Here is a 27,958-nt window from a genome sequence, read left to right as displayed (position 1 = left end):
TTAGTTTTTTAAAAAATATTTTACGGATGTGGTGGAGGAAAAATGGGAAATAGGTTTATAAATTAAATATATTTTTTTGAATATAAATATGTATAATATATTTTTTTAAAGATTTCATATTATTACTAATAAATAGTATATAAATTAATTAATAATTTGTAATATATATATATATATATATATATATATATATATATATATATATATATTTGGGCATAATTATAAAAGTTTGAAGATAATTTCAAATTTTGTAATTATGTTATATATTTTTAATATTAAAAATTGAAAATTATTTGAATGTATCTTTATTAAAAAAAAAGAAAATATTATCGTAGAAATTCGGTTATTATTGTAGGATTATCTTTAATGTTATATATTTTTAATATTAAAAATTTAAAAATTACTTTTATTATTATTTAAAAAAGAGAGATAAATAGTATTAATTTGTTGTAAAAGGTGAAAAAAAATTTGAATGGATATTATCATACAAATCATAAATTAACTATTTACTTGCTCTTATTTTAAATATTAAATATTAAAAATTTGAAATTATTATTATAAAAAAATTGCGGTTATTTTTAATTATTTTAAAACAAATTAAGTGAAAAAAAGGGTGGATTCTGTTATATATTTTGAATATTAAAAAATATTTGAATTTATTAATATTTTTTAAAATTAAAGTATTCCCATTTCCATTTAAAAAACATAAGCTATAACCCTATTATTTTTTAAACAACAAATTTATTTTCATTCAATTTATAATTAGTAATAAATTCTATTTTGACCCCTGCTTTTTTGTTAACGGCGGATTTGAAGACTGAGAAAGGCGGCAGGCAGCGGATCAATCAGGTCTTCGTCGGTCGGTCGGTCGTCGTCTTCAATTCGATCTCGTCAGTTCTTCTTGAATTCTTGATCCTGATTCATTGATTCATGTATATTTTCTAATTTCTCTCTCTTGTTTATAATCATAGTTTGTCTTTTGAGAAAACAAACCCTAGAAAGAAGACAGCAATCTGACAAGATCCAGTTCCAATCGCCGATGGGAATAATCCGTAGCAGTTTTACCTTCATGATTGGGACGGCGTGCGGCATCTATGTCGCCCAAAACTATAACGTTCCCAACATCAAGAAGCTCGCAAACACGGGTCTCGTCATCGCCAAACATCTCGAAGAGAATTACAGGAAGCCCAAGAAGAGAGACGAAGACGACTGATTAGCTTTCCCTCACAGGTTTAACGCAATTTTCTCTCTGGGAAAACGCTTCATCTCTTTTTATAGCTATTATATTGTGCTCGTATTCTACAGAAAGCTGAAGAATTTCTATCTGTTGATTGTAGTTTTGCTCGATTTTGACTTCTGATTTCGAATACGCATCATATGAATTGATTATACTTAATTTTGAGTAATAAAACCTTACATTTTTTAGCATTTAGTATTGATAGATAAATTTTGTTGGAATATTGCAGAGGATCAAACTATCTCTACATATATACATAGCCATTAAACTCAATTAGGCCTAGTAATCAAATTAGCATCAAAATGTATGAAAACTAAAGAAGCCAATTTCTCACCAATCAAGACCAATTCCTAATTTCTCTTCAGAAGTTCTTTAAGTTGAGTTATCATCCTCAATAGCTCCATTCTCTAAGCCTACATTCTGAATTACTGTCTGGATGCCTTAAAGTCACATTCTGTTTAGCTTAAAGGCGATTCTCCTTCCGAAGTCTTCTTGAGGGGAGAAGCACCGAAATCTAAACCTCTTCTACCTATAAAGAAATATACAATACATTAACGACTTTAGGAATCAATGTTTTTTGTGAAGAAAGAATTACCTGTTGTAGCTTCGTCAGAATTTGATTGATCAGCTCTAGGTGTTAAACCGGAAACCAACCTTCCATTGCCTGTTTTAATGGATGATATTCTAGGGCTATTCTTCCCACTTTGGAGTTTCACAGAAGGTGGTTTTGCTCCTAAACCCACCTCTTGATCTGCCATTGTTTGTCCTTGATTTCTCTTCTGCTCCTAAAAATCAGATTTCAAATATCTTAATGTGAAAAACTTACACGAACATGCATGCGTACCCTTATTCTCTTCCGTTCTTGCTCCTTCTCTTGTCGTGTACTTGAATATTCTTCGACCATTGAAAGAAGATTGTTCTGTACTAAGGCGGCATGTCAAGAATGAGAAACATTCAAATAAGTTCCATTTATTTTTTCAGCCAAGAAAAAATGGTTGAATCTTCTTGTTGCAATACTTTTTTATTTTTTTACTTTTTAGCCTTTAATCAACAAGGTTGGAACTCTTACACCGTCATATATGAACTCCTTTCCTTCCTCAACCTCCCATTCTTTGATTCTTGAAGCTAGTGCTTCCTCCATCCCTGTTTCTTGTCATTTGTAAGTTGATAATTTTCAAGAACAGTTGAATGCATTTTGTTTAAAATTATTACCTGGCATCTTAATCATCAAAGCTCTAGCTTTCTCAGCTCGCTTTAGATTGAGATGTGTACCTCGTCCTGCATTATATCGATTTTCATCCTGAATGAACAATCGACAAGAGCAAACATAGAACTGGAGTTAGGATAAGAAAATTTCGGAAAAGGAATTTTTGAGTATTGAAGTAGAATCCCAAACCTTGTTGTACTCCTCCAACCAACACTCTTCCTCAGATGCAGCCAACCATTTATCGACTTTTTCTAGTATTTCTTTCCTGCACAAAGATTCCTCCCTAACTTTGGAGATTTGAAGTTCTATTTGTTCAAGAACCCAACAAAGATCCACATTTCCTATTTCAAATCAAATCAGAATTTCAGTTAAAACATTGTCGGTCTGTGTTATAAAAAAAAAATCTTCTTGTTTTTCTTACTACCTGACTCCATAGTTTCGATGGCAAGTTCCATTTCGCTATCATATTCTGGGAGGACATGAGTCTTCATACAAATATCCTCAAGTTCGGTTTTCTTCTTCAAAACAAGATTGTTCATTCTACTTGCTTTCAACTCCTCCAACCGCAAGACTTCTGCCTCAATCTGAAACATGATTCATCTCACGTTAGTAACAAAAAATGACGACAGTCTCTCTTCAGAGATTCATTAAGGTAAAGGTAACTAAGGTCGGTATGACTGTCGACTCACACGGCTGATGGACTCCAAAGAAAGCATGTTAGGATCGGTTATCTCGTTTTCTGAAGCAGCTATGTTACATGTTACGTTTTGGAACATTTGTTGTTCTTCAACTGGGGTATCCATCAGATTCCATAGCTCGAACATGAAAGTCGCAAGATCTTGTATCTGTAAACATTTGTTTTGGGAACTTTCAAAAATAGAAACAACATTACTAATTAATTTAGCTTGTTTAAATATTTTGGATTTTTACCCTTTGTATCCTTTCTAGTTTAACCTCTCGCAGTGTGTGTAACGTAGTTTCTAACTTTTGCATGGTACTGTCATTTACATTCTTTGTCCCTTTCTCTTCGGTTAAACTACTGTGAACCTCATTAGCAGTTGTTGCAAAATCCATGCCAAGCACTGAACATAGGGCTTTTAGGGTATTTAGCTGGTTGTTGATATCTCCTATGCGATCGCTCTGCATTTTCCCCAAAAAAGGTCATCACGAGTGGGGTTAGAACTTAGAAGGAAGAGAAGAAGAAAACAAACCTTTTCCTTTAAGAGTGTCATGAGCTCTCTTTGAAGTTCTTCGAGCCGCCTTAATGATAAGTCGTTTTCATCCACATCTGGATGAGAAGTGGGAGAAGAAGAATCAGAAGAAGCATGCAGCTCATTTGAAATATGTTGTATGTCGGTCAGAACTTCTATAAACATATCCCTCCTATCGTTCATCATCTTCTTCATTTCCTCGAGCTCGCGGAAATTAGCGTCGAGTTGCTTATTCAAATTCTCGTAGCTACAATCAGACTGAAGAATGTGTTGAGAAATTGTGATAAAAAAAAACTTTTGCAGGGATATTCGATTCGATTCTGCCTAGCATAATTTGTACCTGCTTGGTGGGAGTTTCTTCTCCCAATGCGGAGTATATAGTTGCAAGCTGGGCATTAGAATCGAAAATTGTTTGGCAGAGTTGGGCTCTGCGGGAGTTGGCCTGCTCTATCATTCTTGTGTAGATTTCTAAGCATTCTTGTTCGATCTCAAACATGATTTTGTCTTTGTAAGTGTCGGATTCTCCAACTTCGTCCCATATAAGCTGATCATCATGGACGAAAACAAGACCCGAATCATAAGAAAATCTATATAGAGAAGAAGAAAAGGGTGGAGGCCATAAATTGAGAAAACCTACATGAAGCTGATGAAGAAGAAGAGATGATCCACATTTTTCCACTTGCAATGGTGGATCATTTGTTGTCATACTCGGAGGATATTCAGAAGGAATCAAACCTGAAAAAAAAAAACTTGTCTTTTTGGATTGGATGAAGAAAAGAAAAAAAAATGACAATAGGGAGGGAAGAGGAAAGATAGAGAGGAGATTCTGACCGTTGTTAATTAGGAACACAATTTATATTTGATATAACTGATTTTTTCAATTCAAAGGTTCCCACTTCCCAACAAATATACACTGCTAATTACTTTTCTTTATTATTATTATTAGAAAATAATAAATAAACATATTGTTTTCTCTATATTATCAATATATATATATATATATATATATATATATATATATATATATATATATATATATATATATATATATATATATATATATATATATATATATATATATATATATATATATATATATATATATATATATATATATATATATATATATATATATATATATATATATATATATATATATATATATATATGTGTGTGTGTTGGATAAGGTTTGAAAAAAATATTAATAATTTTACATTAATGTCTTCTACTTATAACAAGGGTAACAAACTATATATATGGTATATTCCAAATCTAACTCAAACCAAAATTGAGTTGTTTGCATGGACATTTTGAATTGAGTTAAATTTGAGTTGGTTCAATTCGTGTGTTAGGTTAAATAGTTTTCTCGTGTAATCCAAAAACCTCTTCAATGTATGACCATGGAAAAATAATATTTTAAACAAAAAAATATATATATATATTGATTCAAAGTATAAGAAAAAATGAGACAATAACATTTAAAACGATGAATAAAGAGATTCTACAAAATATTAGAGAAAAATGATCGTATAAATATACATTTTTATAAGATGTTGTTTCTTTCGATGACACAATTACTAGCCAATCATGAGCTCCTGAAAAATAAGGAATACGATTCGTTTCAACTTATTTAAATCATTTTCAAATAATCCAATACTTTCGTTAATATATTAATAGCTTTTTAAGTTTTTTATTCCCTAATTAACCCATTTCAGCTGCCAGTGAGAATTGAGCTTGACAAGGAAAATGACATGCATTTCATGATTAATTATATACGTCAATATCAATCATACATGAAAGATTCAAAAGTTGTTAATTTCATTGAATATTAATCATCGGCCCAATATGTCCTCTCATTCATGAACATAAACAATCTTTTAAACATAATTAATCTAAGCTAGCTAGCTAGCCATAGTTGTCTTCTTCATATCATCATAATCCTTGTTATCTCCAAATATTCTTGTTACACTTCTCTCTAAATCTTCCTCTCTTGTTGTGGATCAAACATCCCTCTCTTAGGTAATTGATGAACATGTTCAAGAAGTGTTTCAAATGTCTTTTCGGAGATCAACCGGAGCCCAAGTAAGCTTCAATTTCGACAATTAATAGTAAGTTCTTAGCTAGTGTGTGTTCTTTGAGAAGACTAATTCATCCTTAATCCACTATATATTATAATTAAGGAGAAACAAAAGCGATGTCGACTATCCTTGGGAAATCTACACTTTGAAGGAACTCCTCCATGCCACAAACAATTTTCACAATGATAATAAGATCGGCGAGGGCGGATTTGGAAGCGTTTATTGGGGCCGAACAAGTAAAGGCGTTGAGGCATGCAAATAATTAAACTTATAATCGCGCTTATTATACATACATCTAGGGTTAATATTGTTTGTACATGTTTGTATATATATATAGATAGCCGTGAAGAGATTGAAGGCAATGAGCGCAAAAGCGGAGATGGAGTTTGCGGTTGAAGTGGAGATTCTCGGTAGAGTAAGGCACAAGAATCTACTTGGACTTAGAGGATTCTATGCCGGTGGCGATGAGAGGCTCATTGTTTACGATTACATGTCCAATCATAGCTTAATCACGCATCTTCATGGCCAACTCGTGGGCGATTGCTTGCTCGATTGGCCTCGAAGAATGAACATAGTTGTTGGATCGGCACAAGGGTTATCGTAAGTAATTTCATAAGATCCATATCACCTTCATTTTGTTTGTATGACAAATCTCACGTTCTAGCTTAATCTCGTTTTTGTTTTGGTATGGGGTGAAAATTGGAGTTACTTGCACCACAAGGCAAACCCTCACATCATACATAGAGACATTAAAGCGAGCAACGTTCTACTCGACTCGGAATTCGAGCCAAAAGTAGCAGACTTTGGATTCGCAAAGTTGATTCCCGACGGTGTTACCCATATGACTACCCGAGTGAAGGGTACCATAGGGTACCTAGCACCCGAGTACGCTATGTGGGGAAAAGTTTCTGAGAGTTGCGACGTTTACAGCTTCGGGATACTTCTATTGGAGATCATAAGCGGAAGAAAGCCCTTGGAGAAACTTCCAGGGGGAATGAAAAGGGATATCGTGCAATGGGTCACACCTTATGTTCACGAGGGCTCGTTTGATAGCATAGCGGATCAAAAGTTGAAAGGGAAATATGATTTGTCGCAACTAAGGGCGGCGGTTTTGGTGGCAATGAGGTGCACGGATGGGAATCCTGATAACCGACCTAGTATGTTGGACGTGGTCGAGTGGCTCAAGAGCGGCACGTATGGGAGGAGGAAGATAGTGAGGGAGATTCCAAAGATGTCTGAGGAGACTGATGATGTGGATGGTCGTAATGATGAGATAAATATGAACTCCGAAAGGCGTGGTATTGGGAGATCTCAACCATCGATTAAACGTGTTGTATCGAAGAAAATGATATGAATATTAAGACATGATTTCTTATGCATGTATTTTCATTTTTTATCTTAATTATTTGTGAAAAACAAAGTTTGTTTCGTCATGTAGCTATTTGTTTCCAAATGTAAATTTGGCTTATACAGAAAATGTAGCATACAAAATACATTGTTAGTTAATTTTGGTATTTAGCTGGCTAATGTTTTATAAGTTTTCTTGTTTGTTTCTATCCAATGTTGATGAATACTAAGAAATACTCATTTCCTTTTTCTTTCTTTATTTTAACAAGAATAATTTTAAATAAATATATGAATAAGAGAAAAGGAAACACAAAAATAACATAATGCTGACAAAATCAATCTTTTGTTAATAACATAACAACATAAATCAATAATTTGACTTTCATGTTTAGTGTGAACCAATTTAATCATTATTATGTTTTAGAGAAATGTCATATGGAAGATAATATGATAAAAAAGGCATACATAGAGACCACACATGTTGTAATTCTACGATTAAAATTGGATTCTTCCATTTTTTTTACATGTTAAATCATTTAAAAAATATATATATAATCATTTTCTTTTCTTATAGAAAAAACAGTACCTATCCATAATAAGATGAGGTCACTATCTTAATGATTAATGAAATAATTTGACAACTAAAAATAATTATATGACACGTGGACCCGTTTGGTGATAATGAATGTTGACACTAGGATTTTTGACTTGGTCATTTCACGAACTTTCTATGGAACATTCCTTCTCATGTCTAGTTCTTTGTTTTTATTATTTTTTTTGACCCACTCACTTTTTGATAATGTTCAAACATATTATTTATATTAATTAATGGGAAGAATGCCAATTTTACACACCAAGTTGTAAGAAGGTGTCAAATTTACTTATTAAGTATCAAAATTTTATTTATATGTATGAACTTGTCAAAAAGTGTCAAATATATTTAAAATAACAGAAATATTAAATGGTGTTAAAAATTTTGCCACATGTAATATCCACATATTTTTTTTTTTTTAAATTGACATTACTTTAATTATTTTTTATTCAAACAAAACATTAAAATCTTTTCTTATTTATTTTCTCTTTCTTTACCCTCACAACTTACCATTTTTTTTAAATATTTCTCTCTTCATTTCTCCATCTATGAGTAATTTTATTATTAATAATAATATTTAATTGATTAATTATAAAAATTGTTCTAAAAAGTAATGAGTTATTAAGACTTAGCCACTGACAATTTAGGATTCGGCCAACAAAGACTTCACCACAACATTGACAATTTAGGATTCGATCAATAAATGTTTCAACCAATGATGATGATAGTGTAAGGTTTAACTGAGAAAGACTTGGATTTGAGGGTTACGTCTGGTAGCTGATAAAATTTAACAGGGTGAGTATTATGAAAACTAAAATCAAAACAAGTCGGTTAAGGGAGATTTTACCTTGATTCGGCATTGTCCGTTAATGGCGATAATGATTTAGGGTTCGACTAATGAAGATTTTGGCCACAACGTCTATGATTTAGGAATCGGCCAACAAAAACTTCCACCAACAATGATGACTATTTAAAGTTCAGTTAGAGAGCACTTGAAGGTTAGAAGAAGGTAAAAATCCAAAAAAAACTTGAGTTAATCAAAGAGAGAAAAGTTAGAAAAAAATGGAGAGTTGTGGAGGGATAAGAGAGAAAGTAAAAATAAGTTTTGTTTAAATAGAAAAATAATTAAAATAATGTCAATTTAAAAAAATAAAAAATATGTGGATATTACATGTGGCAAAAATTTTAACACCGTTTAACATTTCTGTTATTTTAAATATATTTGACACTTTTTGACAAGTTCATACATATAAATAGAATTTTGATACTTAATAAGTAAATTTGACACATTTCTACAACTTGGTGTGTAAAATTGACATATTAATATGTAGTGATAAACTTACTTGTGTACAAGTTATTTCAAACAGCTTATAAAATTACTGTTGATATAACTTTTAACTTGTACAAAATTTACTAAACTATAATTAATAATTACTTAAGCTCAATAATTCCACAGTGTCAGATCATGATAGAAGTCCACTTCATTATCGTTGAAATAACATCCCTCTGTACTATAACGAGGTGGCGATAACATAGGCCCTTCTGCCATGTCAGCACAGAATCCCACCTGTTCACCGCCACCTAAGACCGAATCGTCGTCTCCCACATTCTCGTTGGTCGGAAAATTCATGACATCCTCTGTCACACGTGACGGCCGAAATTCCTCCGCCGCCTCAGCCGCAGCCCTCTGAATCTCTTTCGGATCTGTTGATGTCGGAATCCTAAGTCTCCAAGCAGAGTCGGCGAAATTAAGACAAGCCGATCGTCCTCTGAGAGCTAGCGCCGCCACGTCATGAGCCCTCGCCGCCATCTCGATTGTCGGAAAAGTTCCAAGCCAAATCCTGGTTGTCTTGTTGGGCTCCCGGACTTCGCAAACCCACTTGCCGGTATTCCTCTGCCTAATGCCGCGGAAAACAGGGTGGCGGGTTTCTTGAAATTTCTTCCGACCAGCTCGTTTTTTGGGATTGCTTGAAGCCAAATGAACCTCTTCTTCTATTTCAATATTGGCGGCGGTGGTGGTGGTTCTATTGTTGACAAGATCCGAGTTTGATGATTCTGATGGATACAAGGACGGAAACAGATTGGTGAAATCAGACATATCCAGTTGAATAAAGATTGAATCTTTTGTAAGTAGCTAACAGTGGGAGTGACAGTGGCAGTTGTATAGTGTGAAATGTTTCTTCCAAATTGTGGAGGAAAGTTTTTATTTTGTATGTGAATAACTGCGTGTGGAATGAGTGTATTATAGATAACACCAGTTTTTTACAGCTGGATAAAAGAGACAGCCTGGATGAGAGAGAAAGTGAAAAAAAAATGACACATAACCCATCCCTCCCTTGCGGGGAGCCATTTTTGGGACCGACCCAATCTATAACCTAAATGTTAGTTGAAGAAGTTTCAAGTTGTCTTTATGATCAGGTTCAATGTTTCTTAATTTGGTCAAAGGGGTCCACTTTTGGCTCTTTCATATTCGATTCTTTTCGGATTTTTAGGGATTCTTTTAAAAATTCAGTTACTATAAGTGCTTGTTTGATCTTGGGAAGTTTTTTTTTGGTTTTTATTTAGATTTTTATAAACAAAAGTATTTGACTTTAATTTTTTTTTAAATTTAATCATCGTTATAACATTTAAATTAGGATCGACAATTTTGGACACGACACGAAAATACGATCTGGACCGAAATGAAAAAATCAAGGGTTATGGGAGGTTATGGTCATGTATTTTTTTTTACAATAAATCTATTAAATAAAGGATATTTTGGTATTTAAGGATTTTAATAATTTTTTATTTAATAAAAATATAGATTATTTAAGTATTTATTTAGTTGAATTATTATATTTTTTTATTTAAAAATAAATTTATAAAGTTTTAAAAGATAAGTATTAGATAAAAAAAATAAAAATATGAAACAAAAGAGAGGTCTCTAGAAAACATGACTTTGGTGAAGGGGGTCCTTCTTGGAAAGTAAAAAGACAAGTTGGCAGGGCAGTTGAAGATGACGTGGAGTGTAAAGACAAAGAACTTCTTTGTAAGACTACGTACAGTTGTACTAGAGTGGTGACAGTTGTTAGTTGATTAACTGCTAACGCCACTCTTCGTGACTAAAACGCGTATTCCACGTTGCACTTATCATCTGAGCTGTCATCATCTTTGGTATTTCGGAGGAAAGTGTATTACATTTTTGTTTGACACGTGTCCTTTTCCTTATGATTAATGATGACGTAGGCATAATTATAAATAATTATATTATTAACAAGCGCGTTTTGTTAAATTATTATTATTTTAACTTTAATCATTTTTAAAAAGTGAAAACTATTATCTTTAATTTCAATTTATTTTATTTAAATAGATTTATCTGTGGCCATATTTGGTTTGGTTTGGTTTAAATAATTTTATTTTTATAATATCTTAATGGGAGACTTGATTTAAATAAAATAATATTTTAAAATATATTAATAAATTTAATAATGTTTAATTAAATTCATATGTTTTCATACATATTCAAATAACATATTATTTCTGTAAATTTTATTGTTAATATTTTTATATTAATTTCTCTTAAATAAATCTCTACTAGAGTTTGAGAGTGACAATGTATAGTGGTGGACTAATTGTGATTACTATTTATTAGTCAATTTTAAATTAATTATTTAAAATAAGATATATTTTAATAAAATTAAGAATTAACTTTTTTTAATAAATTTGAACCCAAAACGGATATATGTATATATGTTTAAGAAGGGAGAAAAGCCCATTTATGATAAATACTAAATAGCCCATTATAAAAAGCCCACCTTTCTTCTTTCCCAAAGAAAGTCGCTAACCTGATTATCTTCTTCTTCTTCTCTCTTGAGAAATATATCATAATTTCTTTGGTCATTTTCATCAGTGTTTCGATTTTCCGATTCAAGACCGATTTTACTTTCTCCACGGGTAAACCAAACACCAAACTCTTCAATCTCTACTTCGGATGATCTACCATTTACGTTGTGTAAAAGATGATTACAGTTGATTCTGAAATTTTATATCTTCCAACTTATGTTTGAGCTGAACTTTGACTCATCAATTGACACGCTGAAATTGGGACATAGATTCTTATATCACGTGTTTGGGGATGATTAGAACTGAATATTTTAGTACTCTATTATTTATACATTTATTTGCCATGTTTAGGTTAAAAGTTTTAGCATAATCTTGTCATGTTTTTTTGTTAATTGGGATGAATTCTGAGTGTTTTCACATCATGGGTCTGAAAATTTAACAACTTGTTGACATGTTTTTAGCTTCTTTTCTTTTTTGAATTCTTTTGCAGTGCCACATGATATAAATTGAGTATACTGCTGGAAATTTTGTGTTCTTTGAAGTATGATGAACTGTTGAAATGTACAAGGTTTAGAAGTAAATCATAACTCTGATAATCCCATTTGCAGGATATAGGAGAAGAGTGATATTTAGGCCAAAACTCTCATTGGTAGAGTTCACCAATACACCACAGACAAAAACAGAGTACTGTTATATTTTCAGCCTGTCGTTGAGTTCAGAGTTTATATCTGGGTTGTGAAGCAGAAACAGAGATGGAGAATGGTGCAGACAACCGTGGTGAAATTCCTGAGAACGCCAACGAACGTAATTGTCATTTCCACCTTACATAGGATCAAAGTTCATATTCCTGATTAACTGTTCAGATTCATGAAGTTTGTTTCCATTTAACTGAATAATGTATTGTGTTGTCTAAATGTTTTAACTGGTAATTTCAGATTGCCCAGGCCCCGAGTCAGAATTGGCCGGCAAGTCTGATTCTTGCGAAGGATGCCCTAACCAGCAAGTGTGTGCCACTGCTCCTAAAGGCCCTGATCCAGGTTCTCTTCACTCTCTGAAGAATCATATTAATAGGAATTTAGGCTATGTTTGTTAACTGCATTAATTTGCACCAGATTTAATACATTTTCTATTTTCTTGGTTTGATTACAAAATTGAATTTATTAAACTATGCTAAAATTAAGTTTAGAATCTGACATCGGTACAACTTTACATAATGTTAAACACTTAATTTTCTTACTCATTAATTTGCTTAGTCATACCTAAAACTAGATTTAAATTTTATGTTTCATGTTCATTCACTTAATATTTAATTTCTGGACCTTTTTTGGGAGAAAGGGAATTGCCTTGTTAAGGATTGAGAAAAGGCAAGCAACTATCAAAAGAATGACTCTTACCTTAAATATCCCATTCTTTACATAATAACCAATTTTTACTTAAGATATGCCTTTCAGTTATAGTTTCAATTTTTTAGATAACCTCGCTACTTATAACTATTCATATATTGAATCATCATGAACTAGATTGCCCATCTTACAATTCAAATGGATAATATTTAAATGGATATACGGAAATTATCCTTCCTCTATCTTATTGGAATCTAATCAACTCTGTCTCATTCTCTATTCAGCTTGTTTTCTACTAACCTCTTCACTTTCACAAAAAAAATCTCTTTAATGAAAAGTTGACCCTATCTCAAAAAAGGATATAAAAAAATGATCAAATATTAGTTCACTGTGGAGTTGTTACAAAAACCAAATGCAATTAGGGTTGAAAAAAGAGATACCAAACAATGAAAAGAGAAGTAATGTTACATACAAACCAGACTACTTTACAATGTTATTTATATGCTCCATGTATTCCCCATTTACAAATCTATCATCTACTCCTTGTGATGTCCCACATCCGAAAATCCCCTCCAAAATAAGTTTGGTACTATATACCTATATCTACCTTCCTAGCTATATGTTTTGTCTAAGGTATCTATAATCTCCTAAATATGCCTTTGTATTAGATAGCAAATAGGCAGGTTTTTGGGACTGACAGGACTATCATCTTTTTAATGGCACTTCATAAGGATGGATTATTTAGTAAATGAACTTCCTTCCGTTGGCATCTAGGGCTACCTTTATTTCGCGTTAATCATTGGTAACCTTTTGAAGTACAAGCATTCTGCTATGTAAATGCTAAATAAGAAGATAAAATTGAAGTACAAGCATCCATGGCATTTTCTTTGATTATTGTCATCTTTATATTGAATAACCCCTTATGCACGAATCTGATTTGGAGAAGTTGGTTTGGTTGATTCAGATTCTAACGGCTTGAACGATTTATTTATTCTTACAGACTTGGTTAGTATTGCTGAACGGATGACTACTGTGAAGCATAAGATACTGGTATTATCAGGTAAAGGTGGAGTAGGCAAGAGCACATTCTCTGCTCAGCTGGCATTTGCACTAGCTGCAATGGATTTTCAAGTGGGTCTCCTCGATATTGACATATGCGGTCCAAGCATTCCCAAAATGCTAGGTCTCGAAGGACAGGAAATACACCAGAGCAACCTCGGATGGTCCCCTGTCTATGTGGAGTCAAACCTAGGTGTCATGTCTGTCGGTTTCATGTTACCCGATCCAGACGAAGCTGTCATATGGAGAGGCCCCCGAAAGAATGGTCTCATCAAGCAATTCGTGAAAGATGTTTATTGGGGTGAACTGGATTTCCTAGTGGTAGACGCTCCACCAGGTACCTCCGACGAACACATCTCTATCGTCCAATTTTTAAAATCGACGGGGATCGACGGTGCTGTGATCGTCACAACTCCACAGCAAGTGTCTTTGATCGATGTGAGGAAAGAAGTTAATTTCTGCAAGAAAGTTGATCTCCCGGTTCTTGGTGTGGTGGAGAATATGAGCGGGTTGTGCCAGCCTGTCACCGATTTGAAATTTGTTAAGGTTATGGAAACAGGCGAGCAAAAAGATGTTACTGAATGGGCGATGGATTATATGCGAGAGAAGGCGCCGGAAATGTTGGGCGTGTTTGGATATAGCGATGTGTTTGATACGAGCCGAGGGGGTGCTTTGAAAATGTGCGAGGAAATGGGAGTTCCTTTTCTTGGGAAAGTGCCTTTGGATCCTCGATTGTGCAAGGCGGCCGAAGAGGGTCGGTCGTGCTTTGTAGACGACAAATGTGGATTGAGTTCCGCCGCGCTTAAGAAGATTATTGAAAAATTGGTGCCGAGGGAAATGATTTCTGAAATGGAGTAATAATATAAAGCTAAGTGTGACAATATTTTGCAATGGATTTATTTTCAAAGGAAGTTTATGTTCGGACACTTATATTATTAAACATGTATTGTACTTTTCATCTAAATAGTCACTTTAATTATACCAATTAAGGATAATATTCACTTTAATACTCACTTTAATTTGAAATTGCACGCTGTAATCGAATTGTCTCGTTTGAAGCGATTTTTTCTTAGTATGACAGATAGTTGATCGGGGATGATGGTATTTGTGTTTCTCGTTCTTATAAACACAATATTATGTTCTAATATTTTTTCTTAGGGTGTGTTGACGAGGGGGAATTGGAATTGGTATTGGAATTCTAATTTAATGAGAATTGGTATTGAATTACAATTCAATTCCTATGTTTGAAAACATTATAGAATTGTAATTCCAATTCCTATGTTTGGGAAATAATAAAATTTTAATTCAATTTCAATTTCTATGTTTGTAAAATAAAATATCGGTTTAAAATGTTAATTTTTAAATATGTTTTTACGTTTTTGGCACATTTAATACGTTTTTGACATGTTTAACACATTTAACACGTTTTTGACATGTTTAACACGTTTTTGACATGTTTAACACGTTTTTGATACGTTTAAACACGTTTTTGACATGTTTAACACGTTTCACACTTAAAATACATTTTCACACGTTTAACACTTTTTCACGTTTTTAGTATGTTTAAAACATTTTTGACATTTTTAATACGTTTAACATGTTTTTTTCATACATTTTGACAAGTTTAACACATTTTTCACGTTTTGGTACGTTTTTGACATGTTTAACACGTTTAACATGTTTTTCACGCTAAACACGTTTTTGGCATGTTTAACACGTTTTACTCATTTTTGACACGTTTAACACGTTTTGACACGTTTTGACACGTTTTTCACAGGTTTTTCACATTTTTCGCACATATAACACGTTTTTGATATTTTTAATACGTTTAACATGTTTTTCACACGTTTTGATAAGATTAACACGTTTTTGGCATGTTTAAAACGTTTAACATATTTTTCGCACGTTTAACATATTTTTCACACATTAAACACGTTTTACCCATTTTGGCACGTTTTACACATTTTTGGCATGTTTAATACTTTTTAACATGTTTAACACGTTTTTAGTACGTTTCACACATTTTGATAAGTTTAACACATTTTTGGCACGTTTAACACATTTTTCACGTTTTTGGCATGTTTAACACATTTTAAACATGTCATAAGTGTGTTAAACCGGCCAAAATGTATTAAACATGTCAAAATATGGTAAATGTGCCCAAATTTATCAAATGTGTTAAACGTGCCAAAAATGTGTTAAACATACAAAAACGTGAAAACGTGAACATGTCAAAAACGTGTTTAACGTGCCAAAAACATGATAAACGTGTTTAATGTGTTATAAACGTGTTAAACGTGTCAAAAACGTAAAAACCTGTTAAACGTATCAAAAATGTGTTAAACATGTCAAATAAGTGAAAAAAAATTTTAAACGTGCCAAAACGTGAAAAATGTATTAAACATGTCCCAAACGTGTTAAATATGTTAAAAACGTGTCAAACGTGTCAAAAACGTAAAAAATATGTGAAACGTGTCAACAACGTGTTAAACGTGTTTAATGTGTTGATAACGTTTTAAATGTGTTAAAAACATGGAAATGTGTCAAAAACGTGTTAAACGAGCCAAATACGTGAAAAACTTGTTAAACGTGCCAAAACGTGTTAAACGTGTCAAAAATGTGGTAAACGTGTCAAAAACGTGTTAAACGTGTCAAAAACGTGTTAAACGTGTTAAACGTGCCAAAACGTGTAAAATGTGTCAAAATTGTGAAAAACGTGTCAAAAACGTGTTTAAATATATTTGTGAACTAATTAAGAAGTTAATTGATAATAAATTAAACTATATTTTAAACTAAAACTTAAAAGGAGAACATACAAAAATAAAGAAAATAAAGAAAAAATAAATAAAATAAAGAAAGAAAAATGATAGAGAACTAGAAAAAAAATTGGGAACTAGACACAAAAAAAAAAAAAAAAAAAAAATATTGATAAGAAAGTTTACTGAATTGTAAATCTAAAATTTTGATCTCCTATTAAATTTTAAATACAGTAAAAACAATAACACATTATTATGTTCCAATAATTTCTCTTTAATTAAATCTCTAATAGAGTTTGAGAGTGAAAATGTATAGTAGTGAACTAACTGTGATAACTATTTATTAGTTAATTACAAATTAATTATTTAAAATAAGATATAGTTAAATAAAATTAAGAATTTAATTTTTATAATATATTTTTAATAAATTTGAATCCAAACAAATATATAGATATGGATGAGTAATGATATATATAACACCTTTATATTAGTATAACACTTTTAAAAAACTTAATAAAATTATACCTTAATATTTTATCCATACCTTATACCTTACCTAAAATTTCGGCAGGCAAAAAATGTATACTTTTACTTTACCTTGATTTCGGTATACCTTGTTTCGATATACCTTAATTTCGGTATAAAAAAAATTCATACATTTACCTTACTTTAATTTCGGTATACCTTATTTTCGGTACGATATCGGTATTATACCTTTGATACCTAAAAAATATATTAATTTTAAAAAAAAATCTCATCGGTAAGGTAGAGATGATATATATTGAATAATATTTTAGTATAATTATATTGTGATATTATTCAAAAATTATATTTTTATATTAAATTAATTTCAAATTTATTTAATTATTTTCTTAAAAAATAAATAAATCTCATTGAGGTAGAGATGACATATATTGAATAATATTTCAGTATAATTATATTGTGATATTATTCAAAAAATTATATTTCTATAATTAAATTAATTTCAAATCTATTTAATTATTTCTCTATAAGTATTATATATATATATATTTATATATATATTAACTTATAAATACCATTTCGGTATATCTCGATATACCAAAATTTTAAAAATCTTATATCTTTACCGTACCAATAATTATGGTATTGGTATTATACCTTACCTTTTTTTCGGTATACCTTAAAAGTTAATATTTTCGATAAATTACGGTACAGTATTTTCGATATACCTTAATATCGTTAACTTTTCTCACCTCTAAGCCTACCATTTGATTTGTGGAGAAAATATATCTTGAAAAAATATAGATAAAAATATTTTATATTTCTTGCCAAAAATCAGATAAGTATGATATATATCATTACTATATATATATATATATATTTTAAATTAAAGAAAAGAAAAAAGTTCACCAAAATAAGACAGACAAAAACAGAGGACTGTTATATTTTCAGCCTGTCATTGAGTTTAGAGTTTATATCTGGGTTGTAAAGGAGAAACAGAGATGGAGAATAGTGCAGACAACAGTGGTGAAATTCCTGAGAACGCCAACAAACGTAATTGTCATTTCCACCTTACATAGGATCAAAGTTCATATTCCTGATAAACTGTTCAGATTCATGAAGTTTGTTTCCATTTAACTGAATAATGTATTGTGTTGTCTAAATGTTTGCCTGGTAATTTCAGATTGCCCAGGCCCCGAGTCAGAATTGGCCGGCAAGTCTGATTCTTGCGAAGGATGCCCTAACCAGCAAGTGTGTGCCACTGCTCCTAAAGGCCCTGATCCAGGTCAGGTTCTCTTCATTCTCTAAAGAATCATAAAAACAGGAATTTAGGCTATGTTTTTTTTAACTGCATTAATTTCCACAGATTTATTACATTTTCTAACGGCTTTAAGGATTTATTTATTCTTACAGACTTGGTTAGTATTGCCGAACGGATGACTACCGTGAAGCATAAGATACTGGTATTATCAGGTAAAGGTGGCGTAGGCAAGAGCACATTCTCTGCTCAGCTGGCATTTGCACTAGCTGCAATGGATTTTCAAGTGGGTCTCCTCGATATTGACATATGCGGTCCAAGCATTCCCAAAATGCTAGGTCTCGAAGGACAGGAAATACACCAGAGCAACCTCGGATGGTCCCCTGTCTATGTGGAGTCAAACCTAGGTGTCATGTCTATCGGTTTCTTGTTACCCGATCCAGACGAAGCCGTCATATTGAGAGGCCCCCGAAAGACTGGTATCATCAAGCAATTTGTGAAAGATGTTTATTGGGGTGAACTGGATTTCTTAGTGGTCGACGCTCCACCCGGTACCTCCGACGAAAACATCTCGATCGTCCAATTTTTAGAATCAACGGGGATCGACGGTGCTGTGATCGTCACAACTCCACAGCAAGTGTCTTTGATCGATGTGAGGAAAGAAGTTACTTTCTGCAAGAAACTTGATGTCCCGGTTCTTGGTGTGGTGGAGAATATGAGCGGGTTGTGCCAGCCTGTCTCCGATTTGAAATTTGTTAAGGTTACGGAAACGGGCGAGCAAAAAGATGTTACGGAATGGGCGATGGATTATATGCGAGAGAAGGCGCCGGAAATGCTGGCCGTGTTTGGATACAGCGAAGTGTTTGATACGAGCCGAGGGGGTGCTTTGAAAATGTGCGAGGAAATGGGAGTTCCTTTTCTTGGGAAAGTGCCTTTGGATCCTCGATTGTGTAAGGCGGCGGAAGAGGGCCGATCGTGCTTTGTAGACGATAAATGTGGACCGGGATCAGCTGCGCTTAAGAAGATTATTGAGAAATTGGTGCCGAGGGAGATGATTTCTGAAATGGAGTAATAATATATATAAGCCAAGTTCACAATATTTTACTTATTTTATTTAATTATTAAATTTCTTTTATTAAATATAATTAAATAATTAATTATTAATATGTTTTTTTAATTTTGTTTATTTATTTAAAAATACAAAATATTATTATTTTTATATTATAATTATTTAAAATATATTAAATATTGAAATGTGTAGTAATTTAATAAAATATAAATATTTAATATTTTATTATATTAATTATATATATTTTTTAAAATATTTATAAAAATTATTTTTTTTATAAATAAAATTATTTAACAAATAAATAAGATAATATTTTTAATATATTATATATTAATAATTAGTTAAATTAAATATAATATTTTACTTAATAACATGTTAATAAAAGTATATTTATTCTTCAGATTTTGTTATTTAGATTTGATTTTGTTGCGGTGAGGCAATCTATTATTAAAAATATTATGTTTCACTAATTATTAATATATAATATTATTAAGTAAAACATTATGCTAATTAAAATATTATAATTAGACTAATTATTATTTAATAGATAATTTTATTTATAAAAAAAAATTGAATCATCTGACTATTATTTTTATAATATATATATATATAATTAATATAATAAAATATTAAATATTTATATTTTATTAAATCAAAACGTGACTTTAATATTTTATATATTTTAAACAATTATAATATAAAAGTAATATTTTGTATTTTTAATTAAATAAATAAAATAGAAAAAATATTAAAAATTAATTAATTAATTATATTTAATGATAAAAAAAACTTTATAATTAAATAAAATAAGTAAAATAAATAAACTTAGAGTTAATTAAGGAATAGAATAGGGTGGAAAAATAATTTGCTTATTTTATTTGTACTTTTCATCTAAATACTCTATTTAATTATACCAATTAAGGATAATATTCACTTTAAAACTCACTGTAATTTGAAATTGTCCGTGATAACCAAATCGACTTGTCTCGGGACGGTTTTTTCTTGATATGACTGATGTTTGATCGGTTTTTTATTGTGTTTATAAGAAGCAGAACGAGAAACACAAAAATCATCACTGCCTTATACCGTATAAGGCATTGATGATATTTGTGTTTCTCGCTTCTTATAAACACAATAAAATATATAAAATTATTAATATATTTATTTATTTATTATATTTTATAAAAGTTGCAAATTTATTTACATGTAATAAATATGATTTTTTTAATATATTATAATATATATTATATTTAAAATACGTTTATTTATTTATATATATATATATATATATATATATATATATATATATATATATATTTAGAGAATAGGGAATAAACAGTATTTCGTAGGAATTTTTTGAAACTAGATGGGGGCGAGAATAATTGTAAAAAATAATCTTTCTAAGTAAAACGGGATGATAAATACATATCCGCTTCATTGTCATTTATAATACCAAACCTTTAAAATATATATATATATTAAAATAATAACTAATTATAACTATAATCCAAAAGGCACCGCATGTACAAATGAAAAAAAAAATTAATGTCTAGAAACATCTCTAGAGAATAAAACAAATTCACTGAATAAAGGATAACATATAAAAATGAAAAAAATACCAAAAACCTAGAAAAACATGGATAATGATCATGAATCAGAGTTCTTTGTTATTTATTTTGTTTTTATACAATGTGAAAAAGTCTAGAAATTCCTTATTATTATTTATTTGATGGAACTATATGAAGGTGGCACAACAATTATTTACCATGGTTATTTAGAAAGATAATAATGATTATTAAACTTCTAAATTAAAATTTTATTATTTTTATATTTCTTTTGGCTGTCACACAACTTTATTTGAAAAGTACATAACATGCTACATACCATTTTTTTAGGATGCAATGCCTATTTCTACTCCCTAAAGAAAACACTTAAGTTTGAAAAATAAAACTAATTTACTACAACAAAATAAACTAGACTAATACATTGTTTGCAATGTACACTAAGTGTAAGTTCATAAAGACTAGTTAAACCCTAAAACAAAACTTTTCGCATATCACTTAGAACTAGTATTTTCCAGCTGCAATCGCACCTCATCGTAACATTTCGAGGACTTCTCATTGCCCACCCTAGTCCTTTTTCCACCAATTTTAACACCAAATAGTTTTGGATTTACCTTGTCGTCCATCGGAATCAGAGTCGCCCCCGAATTCTCCCCCACCTCATTACTTGACAACAAATCAAGTGGCAGAATCACTTCTTCTTTTCGGTTTTTCTCTTCCTCAGTATTAATAGTATGTTTTGACATCATATTGAACACATTGTTAAATAAAACCTTCATATTTTTTAGTTCCTTATTCAAAATCCAGTTCTTCCTGTTTAAATTCCCATTCTCCTTGTTTAAATCCCCATTCTTCCTTTTCAGCCTATCATTCTCGTTTATAAGTTCAGAATTAATCAGCGAATCAGATTCTTTCGAAGAAAGCTCTTGAGAGTTGATTTGTTTATCCAACGAGTTCGCGATTGGCTGCTTGACTACTGCAGGCATCAAGGCAAGAGAAGTCGAAACATTATTGAGTCTACGACGTTGTATATCACAAAGAAGACTAATTTGGCCTTTGCGGAAGCAATCATGGTAGAACTCCCATCGATCATATACAACCTTTCGAAATCCCTATTAATAAAATAAAATTAAAAAATATTATTTAAACTAGTATCATGTATCATGTCAATAGTAACGTTATTGAATAAACCCCAAATTAATTAATTATATACTCACATAAGTATTGAGTTGTCGGATAAAACTTGAGAAATTGTTGTGTTTGAAGAACTTGGGAAGTAGATTTGTCGAAAATTCTGTTGCTTTCCATATGATGAAACTCGACCCGTCCTCGTTCCACGATATCACTTCATTGCTATCGGAATCGTCCACGAGCTGGAACGTTTTTATCAGAAATGGCGTCAAAAATGACTTTTGTGGCACATCAGATGACATCTCTAATTTGTTAACAAATTGAATAGTTAAACATCATATTAATTAATTATGAACAATAACAATGGGAAAGAAACTTTCTATAATATTATAATTATTTATCTTACTTTATATGTTATAAAAGTATAATATAAGCTTAAAAAAACTTTTTATTGAAATTAAAATTAAATAAATACCTTAAAAAAGTGTCTTGAATGATTTAGGCCTTAGGAGAGAATCCTATGATTGCATTCTAGAACTTTGTAGAGCTTTATTTATAGCGGCAGAAAGTTGAATATCATAAATAGTCCTTGAACTTTATTTAGATATTTAAATCATACTATAATCTTTTTTTCCTGCAAAAAAAATCAATTAATTTAGAGAAACCTTTTCACTTAAAAAAATATAACTCAAATTTAAGGAATTGGTTGTTATTTATAAAATTTAGAGACCATTTTTTAAATATGGAGGTAAATTTGAATTGTAATTTTTTTAAAAATAATGGAGAAGTAGGAATGGGAGAAGAAGAAAAAAACAAATAGAGAAGTCTAGAAGTTCCTTTGTGGCTTAATTCTTCAAAGGATAAGAATAAAATGGGTGAGGTCTAGTTAGATAACAACTTAATTTTAAAATATTAAAATATTTGTATCTTAGTTTTATAAAATTTAAATACAAAATAATATTTTTAGTAATTTAACCGATTAAAAACATAAATACATGTTTTTTTTATATTGTTTTTCTAAAAAATATTAAAATAATTAAATAACTCAATAAACAAGCTCTATTATTTTTTACTAGATAGAACTTAGAAATCTCATTTGGATGGTTATTGGTTAATGTAATTCAACTATAAATGAATTAGGATAGATGTTTGTGCAAATAAATGGTTATGGCTAGTTGTATGCTTGCAAGTAAAACCGGACTCTCACTTTCTTTTATATTTGTCAGATTATGGTGAAGTGTAATGTGAAATTTGAATAAAATTTAATGAGTTACGTCGAAAACGGTATGTGATGATTGAGAGCATAAATCAAGTCGGCTAAAATAATGAGACTTATAAGATGGACTTTATTCTACTATTTTTTTGACTACATGTATTGTTAGAAATAAATAAGAGAATATTTAGCCATTGAAGTAGGCATTAAGAGAATCATTTCAATGTCATTTTCATGACAATATCAAAAGTTAGATCTGAAAAATCCGTTCATTCATTTGAAGAACTCGTTATTCTTATAAATAACCGAGTCAACTAACTGTAATTTTTTTTTTCTTTTTTGAATTTAAGTTTTTTTTATTATTGTTATAATTTTATCGTTTAAATTATTTTTATTTAATTTAGAGAGAGAATAAAATTTTCTCATTGACCACTCCAATCTCTCTAGTCTCCCCTTTCAAACAAAATGTGACGCATGTTTGGTCCTTTACAAAGAAAAACTATATATACAAGAAAAATGGTTGGCACTAATTAATTCCAAACACAATTTTATTAATCAATTTGTATCACATTAATATCTAATACAACAAATATCCCTAAATTAAATTTATAAGTAAAAAATATTATGTAAACAATGAATTATAACAATTTATTTTTCTTGTTAGAGCTTGTTTGATTTATTTAAATAAAATTCAAATTCTAAATTTAATATTTTCTCTTAATGAAAAAGTGAATTGTTTGAAATAATTCAAGTTATGTTAACAAAATTTACTATTGTATTTAATATATAAAAATCAACACGGGTGGGCAGTTGAGTACATGTGTTCAAATTTGCTGCATATGAGTTAACAATTTAGTTGAACCAAAGAATAAGGGAAACAAAAATCAGATCTATTGTATTTCTAAACATCATGTAGACCATAAAACAACACAAAACCTTATTAAATTGTTCATTAACCGAACCTCATTTCAGAACATCATTTGTTTTTGCATTGATATGCCGAGGACTCGTATATGAATATTCTTTAGAAATGTCTGAAATTCAGGGATATGACAGGTTCCATTGATGGTTAATGAATAGCTTGCATGGCCTCAAATAATTTGATGGATCACCAATATTAACCGGTAATGATCCTTATTCCTAAGGATTCTGAACCTTTTGATATGATCAGGGCAGACTATAAGTGAAGTCTTTGGGCTAGGACAAACTCACCTCTAAGTCATCCCACTTTATATGATCCTTATTTTATTTTAATGTTTAAATCTTCATAAAAAAAATATGTTTTCCATAAATTTTGTTTATTATATTAATGACTAATTTGTATAAAAAAAAAATAGGTAGCCCAATTTTAAGGAGAGACATAATATATGATTCAAAAGTTTGTGAAATATAACAAAACCACAAAATCAACCCATATATGGGTGAAGAGGAGGGAAGCTATGTGCACTCTCAAACTATAGAAGATATTAGATAGGACAAAGGACAGTGACTTTGAGTCTATTTATAAATTAGTAAAAATTAGGACATTTTTTCAAAAGTAAAATCAAACTTAGACTAGACTTAAAAAATAAGGGATAATATATAATATTTTTTTTTACTTTTAACTAAGTTTCAAATATCTCTATACATTTTATTTGAAATTATTTCTTATACATTTATTTGTGTTAGAATTTACACCATAAACATTTAATTAAATCATTTAAAATATTATAAAATCGTTAATCTAGGTTGAAAATATGCAAAAATTACTCATATATATGTGGTATATCAATTTTTTATTTGGCTTAACTTCTACTGCGATCAAAATTTTCACTTTCGTCTTCAAATAACTTTTTCAACTTCATTTTCTAACGAAAACACATATACTCCATCATATTTTTAGATTACGATGTTGTAGACTAAGATGACGATGATATTGTTGCTCATTTATTCTCTATTTTAGATATTACGTGTTTGTATTGTATCCCAAAATTATCTCTAAGCAATAAAAAATATTGAAATTGGAAGATAAAAAGATGTTTAATAGTCGTATAATTAAATGTAATATAAATTACGCAAGTAATACGAAACCGCATTATGTCTTAATTCGGTTGGCTATACATGACTTACACTAAAAGACGATTATCCTCCTAGTGAAAATGAATTGAAATTGAGAATGAATGTAATTTAATTTAAAAACGAATAAAATTTAACACAAATCTCATAAACATATATAGCATAATTGAAACCTTAGTTTTTAAAGTAATTATTAATGTATAGTTAAAATTTCATTCATAAAATAAGAGATGTTTATATTCAAATGGTTTAGAAATAGTTTAACCATTTTTTAAAAATGGTAAAATGAACAATAATTAAAAAAAATTATATATAAGGAACAATTTCAAGAAACATGAAAGAGTATTAATTATACCTATTACCCAAAAATAAATCACTTTTTTCTTATACTAAATAACTTTTATAATCTAAAACCAAAACTATTTAAAGAAACTATACCCAAATCCGGCCCAACAACAACTGACAAACGGATAAGATGTATTACAAAATGCCAAAAATAGCACGCGGATATAATTTGTTTTGCTAGAAAAAAAGATTGACTATTTTAAGTCCTTGTTTGGTTAAGATTTTTAAAGATAATTTCAACAAAATAGTATTTATTCTCCTCACATTAATCTCATCACTCAATTCAAAAAAAATATATTAAATTACTTTTTCTAAATAATTTTATTATTTATTTTTTAAAAATTCAAGTATATTAAAAATGATAAAAAAATATATATTTTAACATTATATATTACTATTTTTATAAAAAAAAATATTTTTTCAAAATTTATACCAAACAAAATTACTAAAATAATACCTATATTATTTCAATAACCTATTATCAACAAGTCATAAGCATAAATACAAATCTACAAACTTTACTTAAACAGAAAATATGACCTTTAAAAATTATAAAAGTTCAAATATCTAGAAATTTCATATGGATAATGAATCAAAACCTTACTAATTTATTTAAATATTAAATTACTTAAAATTTAGTTTGATTTTAGTTATTAAATTAAAAATATATTTTAATAATTTAATCAAATTAATTTATAATACTCAAATATTTTATCAAATAAAAATTTCAAATTATAACTCAATTTTCTTCTAAATTAATCCTAAATCAAGTTCTAAATACTTATAAATTTGATTTGAGTTATTTTTTTTATTTATCATATGATTGATTTTTTTTTTTAAATTAAAAAAAAAAAAACCATGAAACAAACTCTGAAAAGAGAATGAACTTTTATTGTTTAACAAAATCTGACCCCACTTCACAACACAAAACATTTAGGACATATCTTATCTATTACACATTAAAAAAAACACACACATTCTTTTTTTTTAAAATAAAAACAACACACAAACAAACTTAATTCAAAACTGAGCCAGACTTCACGTGACTCGTAAGTAGCTCACGTGTTTATTAGACACCCTTAAGCAAGTTTTTGTCGTCCGACCGATCACCACCGCCGTCGCCGACCGATTACCAGGCATAACCACCGACAATTTTATGGAACGGATAACATTTCTTTTTCCCTGCTCTCCGGTACAGCTTCAACTCTCCAAAATGTTCTTCATAATGTGTCGATGTTTCTTCATCTTCATTCTTCTTAGCCTTTTTTCCACCGATATAAATTCCAAATAGTTTAGTGTTTGGCTCGTCGTCAATCTTCATCGGAATCGTGTTGGATGTCTCCCCCACCTGATAATTTTCCGACAACATAGTTGATGAAATCGGTTTTAGGCTGCTTCCCACCACCACCGAATTATTAAAATCCTTAGGTTCCGTGTTTAAATCATTGATATGTTTCTTCAGTTTTTCATTCTCCTGAGAATTGTCTTGTTCTTCGACAGAAGAAGATCCTTTTGCAGTCTGCAAATCAACTACTGTCGGATGTGAAACAGAGAAATTCATCATCGAATTCTTTTGATTCCTCTGTATATCATAAAGACGACGATGCTTTTCTTTCTGGAAAAGATCATTCATAAATTCACACCTATCATTTCTGATCTTTTTAAACCCCTGAAACCAAAAATTCAAAAAATTACTGTAAAGTTGCGATCTTTACTTCAGTATCTTGACTAGAGAACATATATATACTCACGTAATTGTTGAGTTGATTGGTGAAGTTTGCGAAATTGTTGTGTTTAAAGTACTTTGGAAGGATTTTTTGGGCGAATTCAGTTGTATTCCAAACTATAAAGCTAAGCCCGTCTTTATTCCATGAAACCACTTCATCGGTTGTGTGATCACTCACAATCATGTACGTTTTCGCAACAAACGCTGGCGGAGTTGCTCTTGCCCTTGCCCTCGGTTTCTTCGACATATCCATGGTTATAACTATACGTTACAGTATATAACACAGCAAAAACATGTTTTAATGACTGGATTTAAATTTGTTTAGATAAAATTATACAGTATAATTGCCGTACTTACCTACAAAGGTTGTCTGTTAACTCAAGAGAGATAATTCTTCAATTGTTGTGGGTAGAGTGATTGCATTTAGAACATTCGTTAAATTTATAGGTCATCAACCGCCAAAG

The 27,958-nt window shown here is 30.2% G+C and overlaps 8 protein-coding genes across 8 annotated transcripts; 4 read left to right on the top strand and 4 right to left on the bottom strand.

The window, feature by feature from the left end:
* Positions 1-947: 947 nt before the first annotated feature.
* Positions 948-1,416, top strand: LOC124940230. The gene has a single exon (XM_047480721.1). The coding sequence runs from the start codon at positions 1,040-1,042 to the stop codon at positions 1,211-1,213; it is 174 nt and encodes a 57-aa protein (XP_047336677.1). The 5' UTR covers positions 948-1,039; the 3' UTR covers positions 1,214-1,416.
* A 1,341-nt stretch (positions 1,417-2,757) lies between these two features.
* On the bottom strand, positions 2,758-4,361 carry LOC124939636 (65-kDa microtubule-associated protein 3-like). Its single transcript, XM_047480093.1, has 6 exons — positions 3,996-4,361; positions 3,656-3,913; positions 3,375-3,584; positions 3,134-3,289; positions 2,874-3,028; positions 2,758-2,785 (listed from the first exon to the last, which is right to left on the bottom strand). Exons 1-6 carry the CDS (start codon positions 4,359-4,361, stop codon positions 2,758-2,760), a joined length of 1,173 nt encoding a protein of 390 aa, XP_047336049.1.
* Positions 4,362-5,681: 1,320 nt separating this feature from the next.
* On the top strand, positions 5,682-7,087 carry LOC124939635 (PTI1-like tyrosine-protein kinase At3g15890). The gene is made up of 4 exons (XM_047480092.1): positions 5,682-5,737; positions 5,836-5,983; positions 6,071-6,333; positions 6,439-7,087. The coding sequence occupies exons 1-4, from the start codon at positions 5,682-5,684 to the stop codon at positions 7,085-7,087; spliced, it is 1,116 nt and encodes a 371-aa protein (XP_047336048.1).
* A 1,925-nt stretch (positions 7,088-9,012) lies between these two features.
* On the bottom strand, positions 9,013-9,859 carry LOC124940168 (dehydration-responsive element-binding protein 1E-like). Its single transcript, XM_047480654.1, has one exon. It carries the CDS (start codon positions 9,768-9,770, stop codon positions 9,114-9,116), a length of 657 nt encoding a protein of 218 aa, XP_047336610.1. The 5' UTR covers positions 9,771-9,859; the 3' UTR covers positions 9,013-9,113.
* A 2,225-nt stretch (positions 9,860-12,084) lies between these two features.
* Positions 12,085-14,872, top strand: LOC124940191 (cytosolic Fe-S cluster assembly factor NBP35-like). Its single transcript, XM_047480678.1, has 3 exons — positions 12,085-12,298; positions 12,430-12,531; positions 13,838-14,872. The coding sequence occupies exons 1-3, from the start codon at positions 12,247-12,249 to the stop codon at positions 14,752-14,754; spliced, it is 1,071 nt and encodes a 356-aa protein (XP_047336634.1). The 5' UTR covers positions 12,085-12,246; the 3' UTR covers positions 14,755-14,872.
* Positions 14,873-18,280: 3,408 nt separating this feature from the next.
* Positions 18,281-19,465, top strand: LOC124939634 (cytosolic Fe-S cluster assembly factor NBP35-like). The gene is made up of 2 exons (XM_047480091.1): positions 18,281-18,420; positions 18,549-19,465. The coding sequence occupies exon 2, from the start codon at positions 18,572-18,574 to the stop codon at positions 19,463-19,465; it is 894 nt and encodes a 297-aa protein (XP_047336047.1). The 5' UTR covers positions 18,281-18,420; positions 18,549-18,571.
* A 2,053-nt stretch (positions 19,466-21,518) lies between these two features.
* Positions 21,519-22,457, bottom strand: LOC124939633 (heat stress transcription factor B-2a-like). Its single transcript, XM_047480090.1, has 2 exons — positions 22,242-22,457; positions 21,519-22,136 (listed from the first exon to the last, which is right to left on the bottom strand). Exons 1-2 carry the CDS (start codon positions 22,455-22,457, stop codon positions 21,519-21,521), a joined length of 834 nt encoding a protein of 277 aa, XP_047336046.1.
* A 4,440-nt stretch (positions 22,458-26,897) lies between these two features.
* On the bottom strand, positions 26,898-27,747 carry LOC124939632 (heat stress transcription factor B-1-like). Its single transcript, XM_047480089.1, has 2 exons — positions 27,520-27,747; positions 26,898-27,437 (listed from the first exon to the last, which is right to left on the bottom strand). Exons 1-2 carry the CDS (start codon positions 27,745-27,747, stop codon positions 26,898-26,900), a joined length of 768 nt encoding a protein of 255 aa, XP_047336045.1.
* Positions 27,748-27,958: the final 211 nt, after the last annotated feature.

The sequence above is a fragment of the Impatiens glandulifera genome, chromosome 5 (genome assembly GCF_907164915.1).
Source record: "Impatiens glandulifera chromosome 5, dImpGla2.1, whole genome shotgun sequence".
NCBI classification, from domain to species: domain Eukaryota; kingdom Viridiplantae; phylum Streptophyta; class Magnoliopsida; order Ericales; family Balsaminaceae; genus Impatiens; species Impatiens glandulifera.
This window is presented reverse-complemented; position numbering and strand designations above follow the sequence as displayed.

Bases quoted from the DNA above. Each gene is read 5' to 3' on its own strand.
- LOC124940191 (XM_047480678.1), top strand. From the start codon at position 12,247: ATGGAGAATGGTGCAGACAACCGTGGTGAAATTCCTGAGAACGCCAAC. The intron at 12,299-12,429 runs GTAATTGTCATT...TGGTAATTTCAG, and splicing joins TCCTGAGAACGCCAACGAAC to ATTGCCCAGGCCCCGAGTCA. The intron at 12,532-13,837 runs GTTCTCTTCACT...TTATTCTTACAG, and splicing joins TCCTAAAGGCCCTGATCCAG to ACTTGGTTAGTATTGCTGAA.
- LOC124939635 (XM_047480092.1), top strand. From the start codon at position 5,682: ATGAACATGTTCAAGAAGTGTTTCAAATGTCTTTTCGGAGATCAACCG. The intron at 5,738-5,835 runs GTAAGCTTCAAT...ATTATAATTAAG, and splicing joins GGAGATCAACCGGAGCCCAA to GAGAAACAAAAGCGATGTCG. The intron at 5,984-6,070 runs GCATGCAAATAA...ATATATATATAG, and splicing joins GAACAAGTAAAGGCGTTGAG to ATAGCCGTGAAGAGATTGAA.
- LOC124940168 (XM_047480654.1), bottom strand. From the start codon at position 9,770: ATGTCTGATTTCACCAATCTGTTTCCGTCCTTGTATCCATCAGAATCA.
- LOC124940230 (XM_047480721.1), top strand. From the start codon at position 1,040: ATGGGAATAATCCGTAGCAGTTTTACCTTCATGATTGGGACGGCGTGC.
- LOC124939636 (XM_047480093.1), bottom strand. From the start codon at position 4,361: ATGACAACAAATGATCCACCATTGCAAGTGGAAAAATGTGGATCATCT. The intron at 3,585-3,655 runs GTTTGTTTTCTT...GGGAAAATGCAG, and splicing joins TGACACTCTTAAAGGAAAAG to AGCGATCGCATAGGAGATAT. The intron at 2,786-2,873 runs GTCAGGTAGTAA...GATTTGAAATAG, and splicing joins CTTGCCATCGAAACTATGGA to GAAATGTGGATCTTTGTTGG.
- LOC124939634 (XM_047480091.1), top strand. From the start codon at position 18,572: ATGACTACCGTGAAGCATAAGATACTGGTATTATCAGGTAAAGGTGGC.
- LOC124939633 (XM_047480090.1), bottom strand. From the start codon at position 22,457: ATGTCATCTGATGTGCCACAAAAGTCATTTTTGACGCCATTTCTGATA. The intron at 22,137-22,241 runs GTGAGTATATAA...TTTTATTAATAG, and splicing joins TCCGACAACTCAATACTTAT to GGATTTCGAAAGGTTGTATA.
- LOC124939632 (XM_047480089.1), bottom strand. From the start codon at position 27,747: ATGGATATGTCGAAGAAACCGAGGGCAAGGGCAAGAGCAACTCCGCCA. The intron at 27,438-27,519 runs GTGAGTATATAT...TTTTGGTTTCAG, and splicing joins CCAATCAACTCAACAATTAC to GGGTTTAAAAAGATCAGAAA.